The following is an 18,538-nucleotide window of genomic DNA, read 5'->3' as shown; positions in this document are numbered from 1 at the left end:
TGGCTCTACTACCATTTTCTTCGCCGCCACTCGTTCCTTCCAATCTTCTCACCTCCTCCAGTTAGGTGACACGCTGGACACTCCTTCCCCTTGCCACCTCATTCTCCTTCACCCTAACAGGGCACTCCAGAAATTCAAGCACATGTTCACCTCCACAGTTGCAGCATTTCACTTCATCAGGCATACAATGCTCTTCCCTTTTGCACACACTTGACACATGACCAAATATTTTACTTTTATGACACTGAAGGGGCTTGTGCACAAAAGCTCTTACAGGATATCTCATGAATCCTAACTTTGTATGAGAAGGGAGAGACTTCATCAAAGAACAGTAGCATGGATGAAGTGAATTTATTTTATCCAACCATACAGGTCAGTCGAAGTGCACCAACCACTCCATCGATATTCAGTAATATCCTCTGCCTTTATTTCTTGCGCCATCCCAGAAATAACAACCTTGATAGGCGCCCTACTACAAAAATGCATACAGGAAACATTCCACTCTGATATCTTTTTGAGTCTTAAAACACGCTTCTTCTGCTCCGTAGACGCACCAAAAATCTAAATAAAATCACTTCTTGTGACTCTCACCGACTCCTCACTTTCCCCCAACACATTTCAAATTTTCCTCAAGACGTTAAACAGATTTCCCAAGTAGCATTGATCCAAAACTCGCACTCAGACTAAAAATGAGTCTAGTGGTTTCCTATTTTCCACCATAGCTTTACTTCTATTATTTCCCTTTCTCTTCACCACTGTAACCCACTGTCTCACTTTCTGTACTATTAGCCTCACCCGACTCACTGGCAGTTTCAAACAAAACCTCAGTTTCGTCCATCTTTGTTTGCTTGCTGAGAAGCCATGGGCTCCCGAGTGGTGCAGCGGTCTAAGGCACTGTATTTCAGCTCTAGAGGTGTCACTACAGACACCCTGGTTCAAATCCAAGTTAAATAAAGGTAAAATAAAAAAATCTTCTCCATGATCAACGTCACATCCACTTACTTACTTGAACATATTCAAGTAAGTAAATGTATTTTGAAAACGTTAAAAAACAATGTACTATTAGCTAGCTAGTGACAGCAGGCCACTGTGTGTAGGCTAATGAGCTGCTTTTTAGCTGGCTAGCTAGCTAGACAATTGTACAGTTGAAGTCGGAAGTTTACATACACCTTAGCTAAATACATTTCAACTCAGTTTTTCACAATTCCTGACATTTGATCTGAGTACAAATTCCCTGTCTTAGGTCAGTTAGGATCACTACTTTATTTTAAGAATGTGACATGTCAGAATAATAGTAGAGAGAATGATTTATTTCAGCTTTTATTTCTTTCATCACATTCCCAGTGGGTCAGAAGTTTGCATACACTCAATTAGTATTTGGTAGCATTGCCTTTAAATTGTTTAACTTGGGTCAAACGTTTCGGGTAGCCTTCCACAAGCTTCCCACAGTAAGTTGGGTGAATTTTGGCCCATTCCTCCTGACAGAGCTGGTGTAACGGAGTCAGGTTTGTAGGCCTCCTTGCTCACACATGCTTTTTCAGTTCTGCCCACAGATTTTCTATAGGATTGAGGTCAGGGCTTTGTGATGGCCACTCCAATACCTTGACTTTGTTGTCCTTAAGCCATTTTGCCACAACTTTGGAAGTATGTTTGCGGTCATTGTCCATTTGGAAGACCCATTTGCGACCAAACTTTAACTTTGTGACTGATGTCCTGAGATGTTGCTTCAATATATCCACATCATTTTCCTACCTCATGATGCCATCTATTTTGTGAAGTGCACCAGTCCCGCCTGCAGCAAAGCACCCCCACAACATGATGCTGCCACCCTCGTGCTTCACGGTTGGGATGGTGTTCTTCGGCTTGCAAGCGTTCCCTTTTTCCCTCCAAACATAACAATGGTCATTATGGCCAAACAGTTCTATTTTTGTTTCATCAGACCAGAGGATATTTTGCCAAAAATGACGATCTTTTCCCCATGTGCAGTTGCAAACGGAAGTCTGTTTTTTTTATGGCGGTTTTGGAGCAGTGGCTTCTTCCTTGCTGAGCGGCCTTTCAGGTTATGTTGATATAGGACTCGTTTTACTGTGGATATAGATACTTTTGTACCTGTTTCTTCCAGCATCTTCACAAGGTCCTTTGCTGTTGTTCTGGGATTGATTTGCACTTTTAGCATCACAGTACGTTCATCTTTAGGAGACAGAATACGTCTCCTTCCTGAGCGGTATGACGGCTGCGTGGTCCCATGGTGTTTATACTTGCGTACTATTGTTTGTACAGATGAACGTGGTACCTTCAGGCATTTGGAAATTGCTCCCAAGGATGAATGCAGACGTGTGGAGGTCTACAATTTTTTCTGAGGTCTTGGCTGATTTCTTCTGATTTTCCCACGATGTCAAGCAAAGAGGCACTGAGTTTGAAGGTAGGCCTTGAAATATATCCACAGGTACACCTCCAATTGACTCAAATTATGTAAATTAGCCTATCAGAAGCTTCTAAAGCCATGACATAATTTTCTGGAATTTTCCAAGCTGTTTAAAGGCAGTCAACTTAGCGTATGTAAACTTCTGACCCACTGGAATTTTGATACAGTGAATTATAAGTGAAATAATCTGTAAACAATTGTTGGAAAAATTACTTGTGTCATGCACAAAGTAGATATCCTAACCGACTTGCCAAAACTATAGTTTGCTAACAAGACATTTGTGTAGTGGATGAAAAACGAGTTTTAATGACTCCAACCTAAGTGTATATAAACTTCCGACTTCAACTGTACATACTATAGCTAAGTGAAATATCGTCAGCCAGTTAACTTCATATTAGCTTGATATCTTGATGTAGGCTTATTTATCATTGTAAATTAAAAACTCATGCTCCAAATGCTTTTGTAGATAACTTCAATGGAAGCGGGTGAAAGGATGTTTTGCTCCAGCTGTCAGAAAAGGGAGTAGGTGTACTAGTTAGATAGGGTTGTGGGATGACATTATGAAAATATTCTCCAGTTTTAGACCCTTGAGAGAAACTGTGAAGACATTCAGAGAGATTATGGTCAGGGCTGTCTAATTGCAATAAAGTGAAGCATGTTTCTTTATGATGTCTGTCTTCAGATATGGAGAGCTGCGAAAGCAGATGAAGAGGTCCCAGTAAATGTCCAAAGAGACTGCTGGAACATCCTTGTATGCCATGGGTTGTATGTGTACTTATGTTAGCAAATGTTGCATACAACAATACAGTTAAAAGTCACACACATTGTAGGCTGCAAACTTATTACAACTGTAGCAGGCCAATCCTTCCGCTGGATGTATGCTGGTTGTGCTTCTGTTATAGCCCAGCACTAACACACCTGATTCAACTTATCAAATCTAATTGATAATAATGTGTAATGTCTAACAATTCCACAACAAAGCCTAATGCACACAATCTAGTGAAAGAATGGGATAAGAATATATAAGTATAAAATAAACTCAGCAAAAAAAATAAACGTCCTCTCACTGTCAACTGCATTTATTTTCAGCAAACTTATATTTGTATGAACATAACAAGATTCAACAACTAAGACATAAACTGAACAAGTTTCACAGACATGTGACCAACAGAAATGGAATAATGTGTTCCTGAACAAAGGGGTGGTCAAAATCAAAACTAACAGTCAGTATCTGGTGTGGCCACCAGCTGCATTAAGTACTGCAGTGCATCTCCTCTTCATCAACTGCACCAGATTTGACAGTTCTTGCTGTGAGATGTTACCGCACTCTTCCACCAAGGCACCTGCAAGTTCCCAGACATTTCTGGCGGGAATGGACCTAGCCCTCACCCTCCGATACAACAGGTCCCAGACGTGCTCAATGGGATTGAGAGCCGGGCTCTTCGCTGGCCGTGGCAGAACACTGACATTCCTGTCTTGCAGGAAATCACGCACAGAACGAGCAGTATGGCTGATGGCATTGTCATACTGGAGGGTCATGTCAGGATGAGCCTGCAGGAAGGGTACCACATGAGGGAGGAGGATGTCTTCCCTGTAACGCACAGCGTTGAGATTGCCTGCAATGACAACAAGCTCAGTCCAATGATGCTGTGACACACTGCCCCAGACCATGACGGACCCTCCACCTCCATATCGATCCCGCACCAGAGTACAGGCCTCGGTGTAACGCTCATTCCTTCGACGATAAACGCGAATCCGACCATCACCCCTGGTGAGACAAAACCACGACTCGTCAGTGAAGAGCACTTTTTGCCAGTCCTGTCTGGTCCAGCGACGGTGGGTTTGTGCCCATAGGCGATGTTGTTGCCAGTGATGTCTGGTGAGGACCTGCCTTACAACAGGCCTACAAGCCCTCAGTCCAGCCTCTCTCAGCCTATTGCGGACAGTCTGAGCACTGATGGAGGGATTGTGCTTTCCTGGTGTAACTCGGGCAGTTGTTGTTGCCATCATTTACCTGTCCCGCAGGTGTGATGTTCGGATGTACCGATCCTGTGCAGGTGTTGTTACATGTGGACTGCCACTGCGAGGACGATTAGCTGCCCGTCCTGTAGCGCTGTCTTCGGCTTCTCACAGTACGGACATTGCAATGTATTGCCCTGGCCACATCTGCAGTCCTAATGCCTCCTTGCAGCATGCCTAAGGCACATTCACACAGATGAGCAGGGACCCTGGGCATCTTTCTTTTGGTGTTTTTCAGAGTCAGTGGAAAGTCCTCTTTAGTGTCCTAAGTTTTCATAACTGACCTTAATTGCCTACCATCTGTAAGCTGTTAGTGTCTTAACGACCGTTCCACAAGTGCATGTTCATTAATTGTTTATGGTTCATTAAGCAAGCATGGGAAACAGTGTTTAAACCCTTTACAATGAAGATCTGTGAAGTTATTTGGATTTTTACGAATTATCTTTGGTCCTGTAAAAAAGCGACGTTTTTTTTTTTGCTGAGTTTATATGAATGAGCAGTGACAGAGCGGCTAAGATGTAATAGATAGTAAATAATAGATAGTAAAGGATACAGTATACATTATATACATATGAGATGAGTAATGTGAGATATGTAAACATTCTTAAAGTGGCATTATTAAAGTGACCGTTCCATTTATTAAAGTGGCCAGTGATATCAAGTCTGTAGGTAGGCCGGCGCCTCTCTGTACTAGTGGTGGCTGTTTAACAATCTGATGGCCTTGAGATAGAAGCTGTTTTTCAATCTCTCTGTCCCAGCTTTGATGCACCTGTACTGACCTCGCCTTCTGGATGGAAGCGGGGTGAACAGGCAGTGGCTCGGGTGGTTATTGTCCTTGAAGATCTTTTTTGACTTCCTGTGACATCGGGTGTTGTAGGTGTCCTAGAGGGAAAGTAGTTTGCCCCCGGTAATGCGTTGTGCAGACCGCACCACCCTCTGGAGAGCCTTGCCGTTGTGGGCGGTGCAGTTGCTGTACCAGGCGGTGATACAGCCCGACAGGATGCTTTCAATTGTGAACCTGTAAAAGGGTTTTCAGTGACAAGCCAAATTCTTTCAGCCCCCTGAGGTTGAAGAGGCGCTGTTGCGCCTCACTAGAAGACCGCTCCGGCACCCTCTCCTCCGGTGGCGTTGTTTTGGGTCAGCCTCTGGAATCAGTTCAAATGCCCTGGGAGGTGCAGACAAAGGATCCGCTGTGGGAAAGTCGTATTCCTGGTCGTTGTGCTGGTTGTGCTGGTAAGTTGACATCTCTCTGATATCCAATAGTTCTTCCCGGTTGTATGTAAAAACACTTAAGGTTTTCTGGGCTAACAATGTAATAAATAATACATTAAAAAAATGAAATATTGCACAGTTTCCTAAGGACTAGAAGCGAAGCTGCCATCTCTATCAGCGCCATCTTGCTCTGCAAGTGGAGCAAGGTTGGTCACCTCTGGTATGAAAATGATGCTTTAGTAATAATAGCCAATTTACTAAAATGTCTAACATTTACAAACAAGCTAGATTATTTGTACATTTTGATTCATTCAATGTTGATTCATTGAAGTGTTTAAACTTCTTTTAATTGTTAACTTAACATTATTTAAGATGAACTAGTGTCAATGTTCATTGGTCACAGATCACAATTCTGTAATAAAAAGGTGTGAAGTCGATTCGTCTCTAATTTGTATGTTTCTGTGTTGCTTTCTCAAATGAACATTACCTTTTTGTCCAGTTGTCACCTCTCCAATCGGTTTTATTTGATTGTCACTCTGTCACTCAGATTTAATTGTCACTCAGCTTATCATAATAGCATGCATCACCAATGCATGCCAGTGTGATGGCATACAGTATGAGGACATTATTGGCCTAATTGGCATGTGCAATCAATGTGCCCTTTGTCATTGTACATCTGAAGCAGAAAATAGCTTAACTCACACATCTTGATGAGCTACAGTAACTATATGTTCTCAATTTTAAATGATACCAGTAGATAATGTATATGAGGCTAACCATAAGCCAAATGATCTACATTATTTTTCTGACAAATTGTTTAGTGCAAATCCAACCCTTGTATTCTAGGTACAGTACTGTACATGAAAATAAGGAGCTGGCAATTTGTATGCTCATTAAAAATGTCCAAAAAGAAAATAATTTGGAGTGGGGAGTGTTGTAATTCTACCTAGTTTGTTTGAGAATGATTTTAGAATACAGAGACAAGATCAGAAGGTCAATGGCATGGAGGAGGATTGCAGAGATGTTGGCTACCAGACGGCTACCACCCGGTTAATCAACCCTGCACCTTAGAAGCTGCCGCCCTATGTACATAGACATGGAATCACTGGTCACTTTAATCATATTTACATACTGCGTTACTCATTTATTATGTATATACTGTATTCTATTCTACTGTTTTTTGTCAATGCCACTCTGACATTGCTCATTCTAATATTTATATATTTCTTAATTCTATTCTTTACTTTTAGATGTGTGTGTATTGTTAGATACTACTGCACTGTTGGAGCTAGGAACACAAGCATTCCGCTACACTCGCAATAACATCAGGTAAATATGTGTATGTGACCAATAACATTTTATTTCATGGTGGGTAAAGAGATATTTGCACAACAATGTTTGCAAGTCAAAGCCACAATTTCCTTTACCCAAAGTTCCCATTCATGTCCATGTAGGCCTATGTATTTTACAGAAAGTGAGCTTTAATTATCAATGTCATGACACCAGTCTAATGAAAGAGCCATAAACTATAATATATGAGAATCGTGTTAAAATACCATAATCCAACAGGTAGCATATTACATGGGAAATTCGTGCTTAGTGTATAATGTACACTGTCATAATGTGTGTTACTGGTGATTTTTACCCTTTGGGGGGCAAATTTCACAATTTAATTTAGTCAACACATTCACAACTGGTGGCTTTGATCGCAGTTTTGAAGTTTAGTTTGCTTGATGTTCATAGCTAGCAGGCAGCATGAACAAAAATGTGTTGTGCAAGTCTCTCTTCACCTACCATCAGCGCCAACAACCTATGCAATCCTCCTCCGTGCCATTGACTTTATGATTTGTGTCTGTATTCTTACAAAGCAAAATCATATATAATTGTAAAACCAGACACAGCGATGATTGGCTTTCCTCCATATGTTTTGGGTTGTGCTTGGCCAAAACTAATGACAGGCGGAACTATGTTTTATGAAGGGAAGATTTTCAAGCAAACATCTGCTCCTCACCTGATGGTTAACAGCTGCGGTGGCCGCATGCAATTTGCATAATGTAGAGCAGAGCTGAACTTTTTGTATCGCTCACACCTTCCCATTGCTCCGCGTGCCCCTGTTGAAAATGAATAGGGGCGGCCTTCATCTGGCGAATTCGGAAGAGGTGGAAACCCTATGTAGTCTTGATGTTCACAGGCGATGGCGCATGGGACAGAGAACAAAAACGTGTTGCTCTCCTGATTCCTTTCAGCGTCCCAACCTGTGATGTCAAACCTAACCCGCACCCTAACCACATTGTTAACCTAGCCTAACCCTAATCTTAAATGAAGACCAAAAAACAAATGTTTGTTTTCATGAATTTTTACAATATAGCCAATTTTGACTTTGTATCTGTGATATCTAGTGTAATCCTAATCTTAACTATAACCCTTAACCATTTTAAATGTCAATTTCAGTGGGGTAGAAGTAGGGAGGTCCCAATAACCCGGATAGCAGGATAGCACGGACAATCATTAATTTCATAAATAATTGTTTTCATGCCGCCAGGGGGCGTCATCATTCATCGTTCCCTATAGTTACCATATTATAGAAATTATTCAATGGATTGTCTTTTTCCCGTTTCATATATTTTTTTTATATCCTAATATTAACAAACTTATTTGAGGTTTAGTTAACGATATTTAGCATTAATTTAGCAAACAAATAGTTGTTTTGAGCCTTTCAACAAATACTTATTTGGGCTGGATTGTGGCCATGATATTGAAACAAACTGCTGATTTTTCGTGCCGACCAATGAATGCAACCCATGAGCTCTACATTACTTTAGCACGAAGGGATCACGTTTCTCTCCAGCCAATCCGAGGCAAGGGGATCCCATCTCCCTTTTATAAATCGGACTGTTTTTTTTTTGTAAACGAATGAAAGGTAACCATTTAGGATTACACAGGACATTTACTGAAGGCTGTACAAGGGTTTTAATCATATTCTTTACTTGATATAAGGTAATTATTTCTGAATAATTTTCAAAATTCTAGGACTAACTATGACAATTTCATTGTGTATGTTTATCAAATTGGACTAATTGGTGTTTAGATTTGCACCTCTTAGCCTAATTATAAGGTATTTTATTAAATCCTATTACTATGGTTGTTGACCTCCTAGTTATATGATTGTGTGCCGCTTTTTATTGTGTTAATCTGATGGGTAGTGTGTTCTAGACGTATGTTTGCCTGACGACAGAAACCACAGAGCGCTTTAATTTCCTTCATTGTAAACTGGGATTAGTAACGTTGTAAGTAACCATGACCACACAGCGGTTTTCAGTCATAGCAGCATGCTTTCATGCATGTTACAAACCTTCATGGATTTGACTCGATATTACCAGGATGTGGATAGTGATCTCATTTATAACACGTTGGTGCAATTTTTATTTGGCAGCTACTCTTACAAAACATCCGCATATAAATCCTTTTGTTTTTAGTGTTAAGATTAAATCCCTGGTTGCTGACCAAGCTGTCTTGAAGCAGGATGGTGGAGGAGGGGAAGCATCAGGTGTAGCGCATATGCATGGACTCGTCTGTTTAGGGCTCACACATTGTCTGGTTGTTTTGAGTATATTACATTTTCACTGGACAGGCACAATATAATAACTGTAGACCTCAAATGTTTCAATTCTAAGAATCAAATGCATGTATTGCTCTTTGTTTTCAAGGCTCAGTGAAAATGGCCACTTCAGAGAGTGCCAGTTTGAGTAAAGCTGTGAAGCAGCAGTATATGGCTCTTCCTCAGGGAGACAAGGTTCAGGCCATGTACATCTGGATAGATGGGACTGGAGAGGGGCTCCGCTGCAAGACCAGAACTCTGGATTCTGAACCCAAGACCATTGATGGTACATTTAGCAACCCTTTAAAAAAAACAAATGGCCAATGGGAACTCCTTCCCCATAATGTGACGGGATTGAGATGCATAAGATCAGATGTTTACCTTCATAGATCTTAACAAATGTTTAGGCTTACTTCCATAATACATTCTGTTTTATACAGATGGCATACTCATTGACTGATCAGATTCTGATTGATGATAGTCCTTACATTACCCTGAACTTAAAGAGTAGTTGAGTCCCTTTAGTTCTGTTAATTTCACAGTTCCCCCTCTCCAGATCTTCCAGAGTGGAACTTTGATGGTTCCAGTACGTACCAGTCAGAGGGCTCTAACAGCGACATGTATCTGATCCCTGCTGCTATGTTCAGAGACCCCTTCAGGAAAGACCCCAACAAACTGGTTCTGTGTCAAGTGCTCAAATACAACCGCAAGCCTGCAGGTAAGCCTGAGCAGTAAAGTGACCTTGGGACATAAATGTTTGAAAGAAAATTCATATTAGTGTTTCTTATTGGACAAGTTCAGAATTCTACTGACAGTTAATGTCTTTCATTTTGTGCCTACTGAACACAGCCCTCCCTTAAATGAGCATTGAGTCCAGTCCCAATTGGCTCAGTGTAATGTATTCCTATATTTGTCTCCCACCAGAAACCAATCTCCGGCTGATGTGTAAGAAGATCATGGAGATGGTAGAGAACCAGGTCCCTTGGTTCGGTATGGAACAGGAATACACCATCCTGGGCACAGACGGACATCCTTTTGGTTGGCCTTCTAACGGCTTCCCTGGTCCCCAAGGTCAGTTTGAGAGTTGTCTGTGTCCCAAATGGCACCCAATTCCTTATATAGGGCTCAACGTTTGACCAGATGTATAGGGGAAAGGGCTGCCATTTCGGACATAGCCTTGGTTTTTCAGCAGACTCTTATCCAGCGTGACTTGAAATTGGTACATTCAACTAAAGTACTTAGGTTTGAGAGTTTAACTGTTCACTGTTTTAACCAATGCCAAAAAACCACTTGCATTAATCCTGTTGATGTGTTGTTTCTGAACAGGTCCCTACTACTGTGGAGTAGGCGCAGACAAGGCGTACGGTAGAGACATCGTAGAAGCCCACTACAGGGCCTGTCTTTATGCCGGGGTTCAGATATGTGGCACCAATGCTGAAGTCATGCCAGCTCAGGTAGGAAACACTGCACATTATATCAAAATAAATCCTATTGGGGCCAATTTTTACCACAGATACAGATTAAACCTGCCTTTTTAGTCCTGGACTAGGCTTAATTTGTGACTGGGAAACGGCCCAGTGTTCTAAAACCTTTAAACTTTCAAGCTAGAATCTCTCATCCCTAAGCCTCATGTACAGTCTGTATTGTGTCTTCCAGTGGGAGTTCCAGGTGGGTCCTTGTGAAGGGATCAACATGGGAGACCACCTCTGGGCAGCTCGGTTCATCCTGCACCGGGTGTGTGAGGATTTTGGTGTAGTGGCCTCATTCGACCCCAAGCCCATCCCTGGGAACTGGAATGGTGCTGGCTGCCATACCAACTTCAGCACCAAGGAGATGAGAGAAGATGGTGGGTTGAGGTAGGCATGAATTGAGTTTGTGCTGGAAATGCATTAAGGGACATTTTCCCTGGACCCATATTAATCCTAGGGCTTGACTTCAATGGCATTTTCCATTGAAAGTGCTTCTTAGCAGAGAGGAAGAGGTGACGCGAGGGAAACCCTCGCCAAAATCTGTCCAAAATAAGCCCAATGGGTTTATTTTGGACCGAACCTTGTCATCTGCCTTCCCGCCTTTGGGACAACAACTCCCATTGTTAAGTTGGAGACATGAGCATCTCGTCATTATATACAGATCTCTCTTCGTCAAAAGCTAAATCTCTGTCTGGGAAACCGGCATAAGGTTTTTAGGCTTAAATCTCTTTAGTGGTGGATTAACACCCCCCCCCCCCCCCCCCCCCCCCCCTATCCACAAAGGGCCATTGAGGAGTCGATCGAGAAGCTGGGAAAGAGACACCGCTACCACATCTGTGCCTACGACCCCAAAGGGGGGCTGGACAACGCACGCCGGTTGACCGGTCACCACGAAACATCCAACATCCATGAGTTCTCAGCCGGTGTGGCAAACCGTGGCGCCAGCATCCGCATCCCCCGCTCAGTCGGTCAGGACAAGAAGGGCTACTTCGAGGACCGCCGCCCGTCAGCAAACTGTGACCCATATGCAGTCACAGAGGCCATGATACGCACATGTTTGCTCAGTGAAGTGGGGGAGGAGCCTACAGAATACAGCAAATAAACTAGGTACTCTGTTGGACTGAAATAATCCCCCTTCTCTCCTCTTGAGCTATGCCTCATGAAGTGTCATTCCCAGTACTGTTTTGTCTGTGGCTTTGGAAACCCCTTGTAAATTGCAGGTCTTGACCATCCATGTAGGGCTTGCTTTTTTAGCCATTAAAAAATATATATATTTTACTTGAGATGAATGAGTATTCTGCCGTGTGTTCAGGGAAGCGTAGTCCCTACCTTTTTTAGCTTGATCACTGCCAATATTTCCATATAATTGATGCTAAAGAATGATTCCAGACATGTCAGTTGAGGAGGGTGAAATGTTTCCTATGTAAAGGTCTAGTTTTGTGTATCAAGTTGCTACTCATGTTTAACATGATATACTAACCAAGATGCTGTAGATTTATGACTATGCCATGTGTGGTCTGGCTCGTGTGGTACACAAACCCAAAAGGATCCAAGGTGCATCTGTGTTTTTATACATGTGTGGATCTCTATTGTCTACCATTTAGTAGAAGTTGTATCAAGAACCCATTTTCTTATTTGGAAGATTAAAAGATATTTTATAAATCTGATTCTTCAATTGTACAGTATATAATTTGTTCATGTTAAAGTAAATGGTAGAGCTCAAACAAATGTATTTTTGTAGAGCTTTTTTAAAAATATATATTTTTTTACATGAAGCAGTTGTCAAAGTGCAGAGATTAATTTTGGTTTACATGCAATCTTTTGTAAGACTTTACTGTAAAGGTAACCTTGTCAGATCAACACTGAGGTGACGTGCTTCTCAATTTAGCCTTTAATCAGGAGCACAACCTTGGCTCAATGTGGTGAAAGAGTAATTTATTTCTTGTCCATTCAGGTGGGTCTTTGGACCGCTTGACTGTTCCCTAGTTTTAAGAGACTGAATGAACTTAGTGTAATGACTTACTGTAGGAAATGTCAGCGAGCAATTTATTTCAAGTCCCTTTTAACTAGAGATGTCTGGGCAGTAGGTAGCCTAGCGGTTAAGTGCATTGGGCCAGTAAGTAACCCAAAGGTCCCTGGTTCAAATCCTTGAGTGGACTAGGTGAAACAGCTGTCAATGTGCCCTTGAGCAAGGCATTTAACCCTAACTGCTCCTGGAAGTCTCTCTGGATAAGAGTGCTAAATGACAAAAGTACAAATGAGATGATTGATGAATACTTATGATGGCAAAGAACATACTTGCTTAAATTGATGCCTATTTAAGTCAACGTTTACATAATCTCTATTTCAAAACGTTAAGAATCAGTGGAGGAGACGGTATCTGATTGTGACTGAAGACAATGGGCACTTGGTAGTCACCTTTCTGCAGTTTAGACATTGTTTTGTCAGAGTTATTCTGCCTTGTCAGCATTATCAGTGCTGCCTAACTGCACATTGCAAATGAACTGCACTGACCCTGACCACACATTTCTTTCTTTTTTTCTCTAGTGAAGCTTTGGCACGAACTTGTGCTACCAGTTCTTAGTATACTTTAACTTTCATGGAGTGCTCTTGGTGATCCTTATCTTAATTTCTTTATCAGCGAAGGTGATGTCATACGTTTGAATGTTCTTGTAAGTGTACATTGTGCCAAGAAGGCTAGTGTTTACTTGTTGAGGACAGGACACAGCACATTTAATGAGAGAGCTTCCAAAGTCCAATTCCCTGTTATGGAAATCCTTATTCCCATGAGACTAATTTGAACCCTGGTACAAATACAGGCAAATACAACACCATTAGGATAGAGGGGCAGGTGTGTTACCCACATCACAGGTGGAAGAAAAAGGAAACACTGCTCCTGTTCGAACTCAGAATGTGAGCGAGAATCTTGACTGACATGTTTTTGTATAATTGACACCAGAGACGTACCAGTATTTGAACTACCATGTGTCTCTGAGTCACGTTCTGTTCTGACGGTGAGATTGAGACACTTGGCAGGCGAGGGAAGCAGGTCTGTTTTGGTACCTTTAACCTACTTCTGCATACTGCAGGCCCAAAGTAAAGAGAGGTGTGCCTGTTCCTGTACCACCCAAAAGGCTGCAAGGAAACCTGGAAACTAGCCACGGGGAAAACATCTTTCAAACTGCCTGTCACTTTGTTCCAATTTAAAGATATTTTGCCAGGTTCAAGTGTTCACTGTGCCACACCAAAAACAGATGTAATGCATCGCACAGTTATGTGTAGAGCCATCGTGGAATGCTCTGCCACCAGAGGTTACTCAGGCAAAAAGCAAGTTTAGCTTTAAAAACAGATACAAAAAAAACATATTGTACCACAGAGCCTCTCTAATTTAACTAAACTATATAAGAATATGAATAGTGTGTAAATAGTATTTTTGTTGTCTCTTGGTGTCTTTCCTATATATAACATCTGTTGTCTTATTACTGTCACAAGTTTTCTCCTAATGGTCACCACTGTAACTGGAGCAAAACCAAATCAGTGGATACACATTTTTTTTTTAATGTAACCTTTATTTAACTAGGCAAGTCAGTTAAGAACAAATTCTTATTTACAATGACGGCCAAACCCGGACGACGCTGGGCCAATTGTGTGCCGCCCTATGGGACTCCCAATCACGGACGGATGTGATACAGCCTGGAATCGAACCAAGGACTGTAGTGATGCCTCTTGCACTGAGATGCAGTGCTTTAGACCGCTGTGCCAATATCTCTGGAAACCCTGTAGATATTGGTATACAGAAATATGACATCACTAAAGACATGGTAGGGGTGAAAACAGTTACTTTCAATCTTCACACACACAAAGAGAAAGAGTGGGGTTATGTAGGGGTCACGTGTGAAATTAGTAGGATTTTATATAAAATAGTGTATTCATATTTACCCTCCCCCTCATGTCCTCAGGTCTGGTACAGCGCATGACCGAGACGAGACGTCTTTATGCAGTTGTTATGAAATCAAACATTCCACTACTGTAAATAGGCTATGGGACAGTGAAAATGTTAACCTCTATATTCTGATATCATAACGTCAGATGTTTTCCTATCAACCTGTAGTGAACCATGGAAATTGTTACAGAGGGCCAGTCCTAAATGGCACCCTATACCATTCATAGTGCAGCCATAGTGCACTACTTTTGACCAGAGCCCTGGTCAAAAGTAGTGCACTATGGCTAGGTTTACACTGGCAACCCAATTCTGATATCTTTCCACTTATTGATATTTTGAGAATAATTGGGGAAAAGACCAGAATTGGACTGCCTCTATTAACGAGGCCCATGTAGGGAATGTGGTGCCATTTGGAGACAGCTTGCTCTTCTTTGACAGTCTTGTTCATGAAAAAGTCAAGTTTTTGGAAGTGTGTATTCTCTTACTGACCTGAGCTGCAGTAGTTTACAGCTGTGTACTCCTTTGTTCTGTCTCCAGCAGAGGAGTGGAACGTCGAGACTTGTGGGACTGTTTCTTACTGAAAGGGATCTTTTTATCATGGTTGTTTGTTCCAAGTTCTTCCCAACTTGTTTGTTTGAACAGGTCAACAACTCTCACGCTCTCCCCCTCCTTTGGTGTTGTCCACTACAGCTGGGATGATGACATCATCGAGAAGTTATCCACGTTCACTACCGTTTAAAAGTTTGGGGTCACTTAGAAATGTCCTTGTTTTTGAAAGAAAATCACATTTTTGTCCATTAAAATAACATAAAATTTAGCGGAAATACAGTGTAGACATTGTTAATGTTGTAAATGAATATCTACACAGGTGTACAGAGGCCCATTATCAGCAACCATCACTCCTGTGTTCCGGCATGTTGTGTAGCTAATCCAAGTTTATCATTTTATAAGGCTAATTGATCATTATAAAACACTTTTGCAATTATGTTAGCATAGCTGAAAACATTTGTGCTGATTAAAGAAGCAATTAAACTGGAGCTTCAACATTTGTGGGTTCGATTACAGGCTCAAAATGGCCAGAAACAAATACCATTCTTCCGAAATTCGTCAGTCTTTTATTGTTCTGAGAAATGAAGGCTATTGCATGCGAGAAATTGCCAAGAAACTGAAGATCTCGTACAACGCTGTGTACTTCTCCATTCACAGAACAGCGCAAACTGTCTCTAACCAGAATAGAAAGAGGAGTGGGAGGCCCCGGTGCACAACTGAGCAATAGGACAAGTACATTAGAGTGTCTAGTTTGAGAAACAGACGCCTCACAAGTCCTCAACTGGCAGCTTCATTAAATAGTACCCGCAAAAAAACAGTCTCAACGTCAACAGTGAAGAGGCGACTCCGGTATGCTGACCTTCTAGGCAGAGTTGCAAGAAAAAGCCATATCTCAGACTGGCCAATAAAAAGAAAAGATTAAGATGGACAAAAGAACACAGACACTGGACAGAGATATGGCTTTTTCTTTGCAACTCTGCCTAGGCCAAAATCCCGGAGTCACTTCTTCACCTTGAGCAAGGCACTTAACCCTAATTGTTCATGTAATTCGCTCTGGATAAGAGAGTCTGCTAAATGACTAAAATGTAAACCGGTGGGGTATGTCTGTTTGAAGTGCATGAAAAATAGATTTTACAAGTGGTTGGGCATTTTCAACACACAAATGTTGAAAGACTATAGCCTGCATCCTCTTCCTCTAACATATAGCCTGCATCAACCTCCTCTAACATATAGCTTGCCTCCTCTAACATTAGCCTGCATCCTCCTCCTCTAACATATGGCCTGAATCCTCCTCCTCTAACGTATAGTCTGCATCCCCCTCCTTGAACATACAGCAAGCATCCCCCTCCTCTAACATATAGCCTGCATCCCCGTCCTCTATCATATAGCCTGCAACCCACTCCTCTAACATATAGCCTGCCAACTCTAATATATAGCCTGCATCCCCCTCCTCTAACGTATAGCCTGCATCCTCCTCCTCTAACATATAGCCTGCCTCCTCCTCTTCTAACATATAGCCTGCATCCCCCTCCTCTAACATATAGCCTGCCTCCTCCTCCTCTAACATATAGCCTGCATCCCCCTCCTCTTACATATAGCCTGCATTCCCCTCCTCTAACATATAGCCTGCCTCCTCCTCTAACACATAGCCTGCATCCCCCTCCTCTAACACAAAGCCTGCCTCCTCTAACATATAGTCTGCATCCCCCTCCTCTAACACAAAGCCTGCCTCCTCTAACATATAGCCTGCATCCCCCTCCTCTAACATGTAGCCTGCATCCCCCTTCTCTAACATATAGCCTGCATCCCCCTCCTCTAACACAAAGCCTGCCTCCTCTAACATATAGCCTGCATCCCCCTCCTCTAACGTTTAGCCTGCATCCTCGTCATCTAACGTATAGCATGTATCCTCTTCCTCTAACGTATAGCCTGCCTCCTCTAACGTATAGCCTGCATCCCCCTCCCCTAACATATAGCCTGCATCCCCTTCCTCTAACATATAGCCAGCCTCCTCTAACATATAGCCTGCATCCCCATCCTCAAACATATAGCCTGCATCCTCCTCCTCTAACATATAGCCAGCCTCCTCTAATATATATCCTGAATATCCCTCCTCTAACATATAGCCTGCATCCTTCTCCTCTAACATAAAGCCTGCCTCCTCTAACATATAGCCTGCATCCACCTCCTCTAACGTGTAGCATACATCCTCCTCATCTAACATATATAGTCTGCCTCCTCTAACATATAGCCTGCATCCCCTTCCTCTAACATACAGCCTGCATCCCCCTACTCTAACGTATAGCCTGCATCCTCCTCCTCTAACATATAGCCTGCATCCTCCCTCCTCTAACATAAAGCCTGCATTCTATCTCCTCTAACATATAGCCTGCATCCTCCCTCCTCTAACATAAAGCCCGCATTCTATCTCCTCTAACATAAAGCCTGCATCCCCCTCCTCTAACGTATAGCCTGCATCTTCCTTCTTTAACACATGGCCTGCATCCTCCCTCTAACATAAAGCCTGCATCCTCCTCCTCTAACATATAGCCTGCATCCCTATCTTCTAACATATAGCCTGCATCCCCTTCCTAAAAAATATAGCCTGCATCCCCCTCCTCTAACATATATCCTCCCTCCTCTAACAAGTAGCCTGCATCCTCCTCTAACAGATAGCCTGCATCCTCCTCCTCTAACAGATAGCCTGCATCCTCATCCTCTAACAGATAGCCTGCCTCCTCTAACATTAGCCTGCATCCCCCTCCTCTAACATATATCCTCCCTCCTCTAACAAGTAGCCTGCATCCTCCTCTAACAGATAGCACGCATCCTCCTCCACTAACATATAGCCTGCATCCTCCCTCTAACACATAGCCTGCATCCTCCCTCCTCTAACATAAAGCCTGCATCCTCCTCCTCTAACATATATTCTGCATCCCCCTCCTAAAACGTATAGCCTGCATCCCCCTCCTCTATCATATACTCTGCCTGCTCTAACATTTATCCTGCATCCCCCTCCTCTAACATATAGCCTGCATCCCTCTCCTCTAACATATAACCTACCTCCTCTAACAAGTAGCCTGCATCCTACTCCTCTAACATATAGCCTGCATCCTCCTCCTCTAACATATAACCTGCATCCTCCTCCTCTAACATAAAGCCTACCTCCTCTAACATATTGCCTGCATCCACCTCCTCTAACGTGTAGCATAAATCCTCCTCATCTAACATATAGCCTGCCTCCTCTAACATATAGCCTGCATCTCCCTCCTCTAATGTATAGCCTGCATCCTCCTCCTCTAACATATAGCCTGCCTCCTCTA

General features: G+C 42.4%; 1 protein-coding gene across 1 annotated transcript; it reads left to right on the top strand.

The window, feature by feature from the left end:
- The first annotated feature begins 8,524 nt into the window (after positions 1–8,524).
- Positions 8,525–12,390, top strand: glulb (glutamate-ammonia ligase (glutamine synthase) b). Its single transcript, XM_039002762.1, has 7 exons — positions 8,525–8,653; positions 9,364–9,540; positions 9,811–9,972; positions 10,179–10,325; positions 10,581–10,708; positions 10,911–11,110; positions 11,507–12,390. The coding sequence occupies exons 2-7, from the start codon at positions 9,375–9,377 to the stop codon at positions 11,823–11,825; spliced, it is 1,122 nt and encodes a 373-aa protein (XP_038858690.1). The 5' UTR covers positions 8,525–8,653; positions 9,364–9,374; the 3' UTR covers positions 11,826–12,390.
- Positions 12,391–18,538: the final 6,148 nt, after the last annotated feature.

The sequence above is a fragment of the Salvelinus namaycush genome, chromosome 10 (assembly GCF_016432855.1).
Source record: "Salvelinus namaycush isolate Seneca chromosome 10, SaNama_1.0, whole genome shotgun sequence".
In the NCBI taxonomy this organism is placed as follows: Eukaryota; Metazoa; Chordata; class Actinopteri; order Salmoniformes; family Salmonidae; genus Salvelinus; species Salvelinus namaycush.
This window is presented reverse-complemented; position numbering and strand designations above follow the sequence as displayed.

What these genes read in the sequence shown, in the direction of transcription:
- glulb (XM_039002762.1), top strand. Translation starts at nt 9,375, where the DNA reads ATGGCCACTTCAGAGAGTGCCAGTTTGAGTAAAGCTGTGAAGCAGCAG. An exon ending in TGAACCCAAGACCATTGATG is followed by an intron (nt 9,541 to 9,810) that starts GTACATTTAGCA and finishes CCCCCTCTCCAG; the next exon opens with ATCTTCCAGAGTGGAACTTT. An exon ending in CTGAAGTCATGCCAGCTCAG is followed by an intron (nt 10,709 to 10,910) that starts GTAGGAAACACT and finishes TGTGTCTTCCAG; the next exon opens with TGGGAGTTCCAGGTGGGTCC.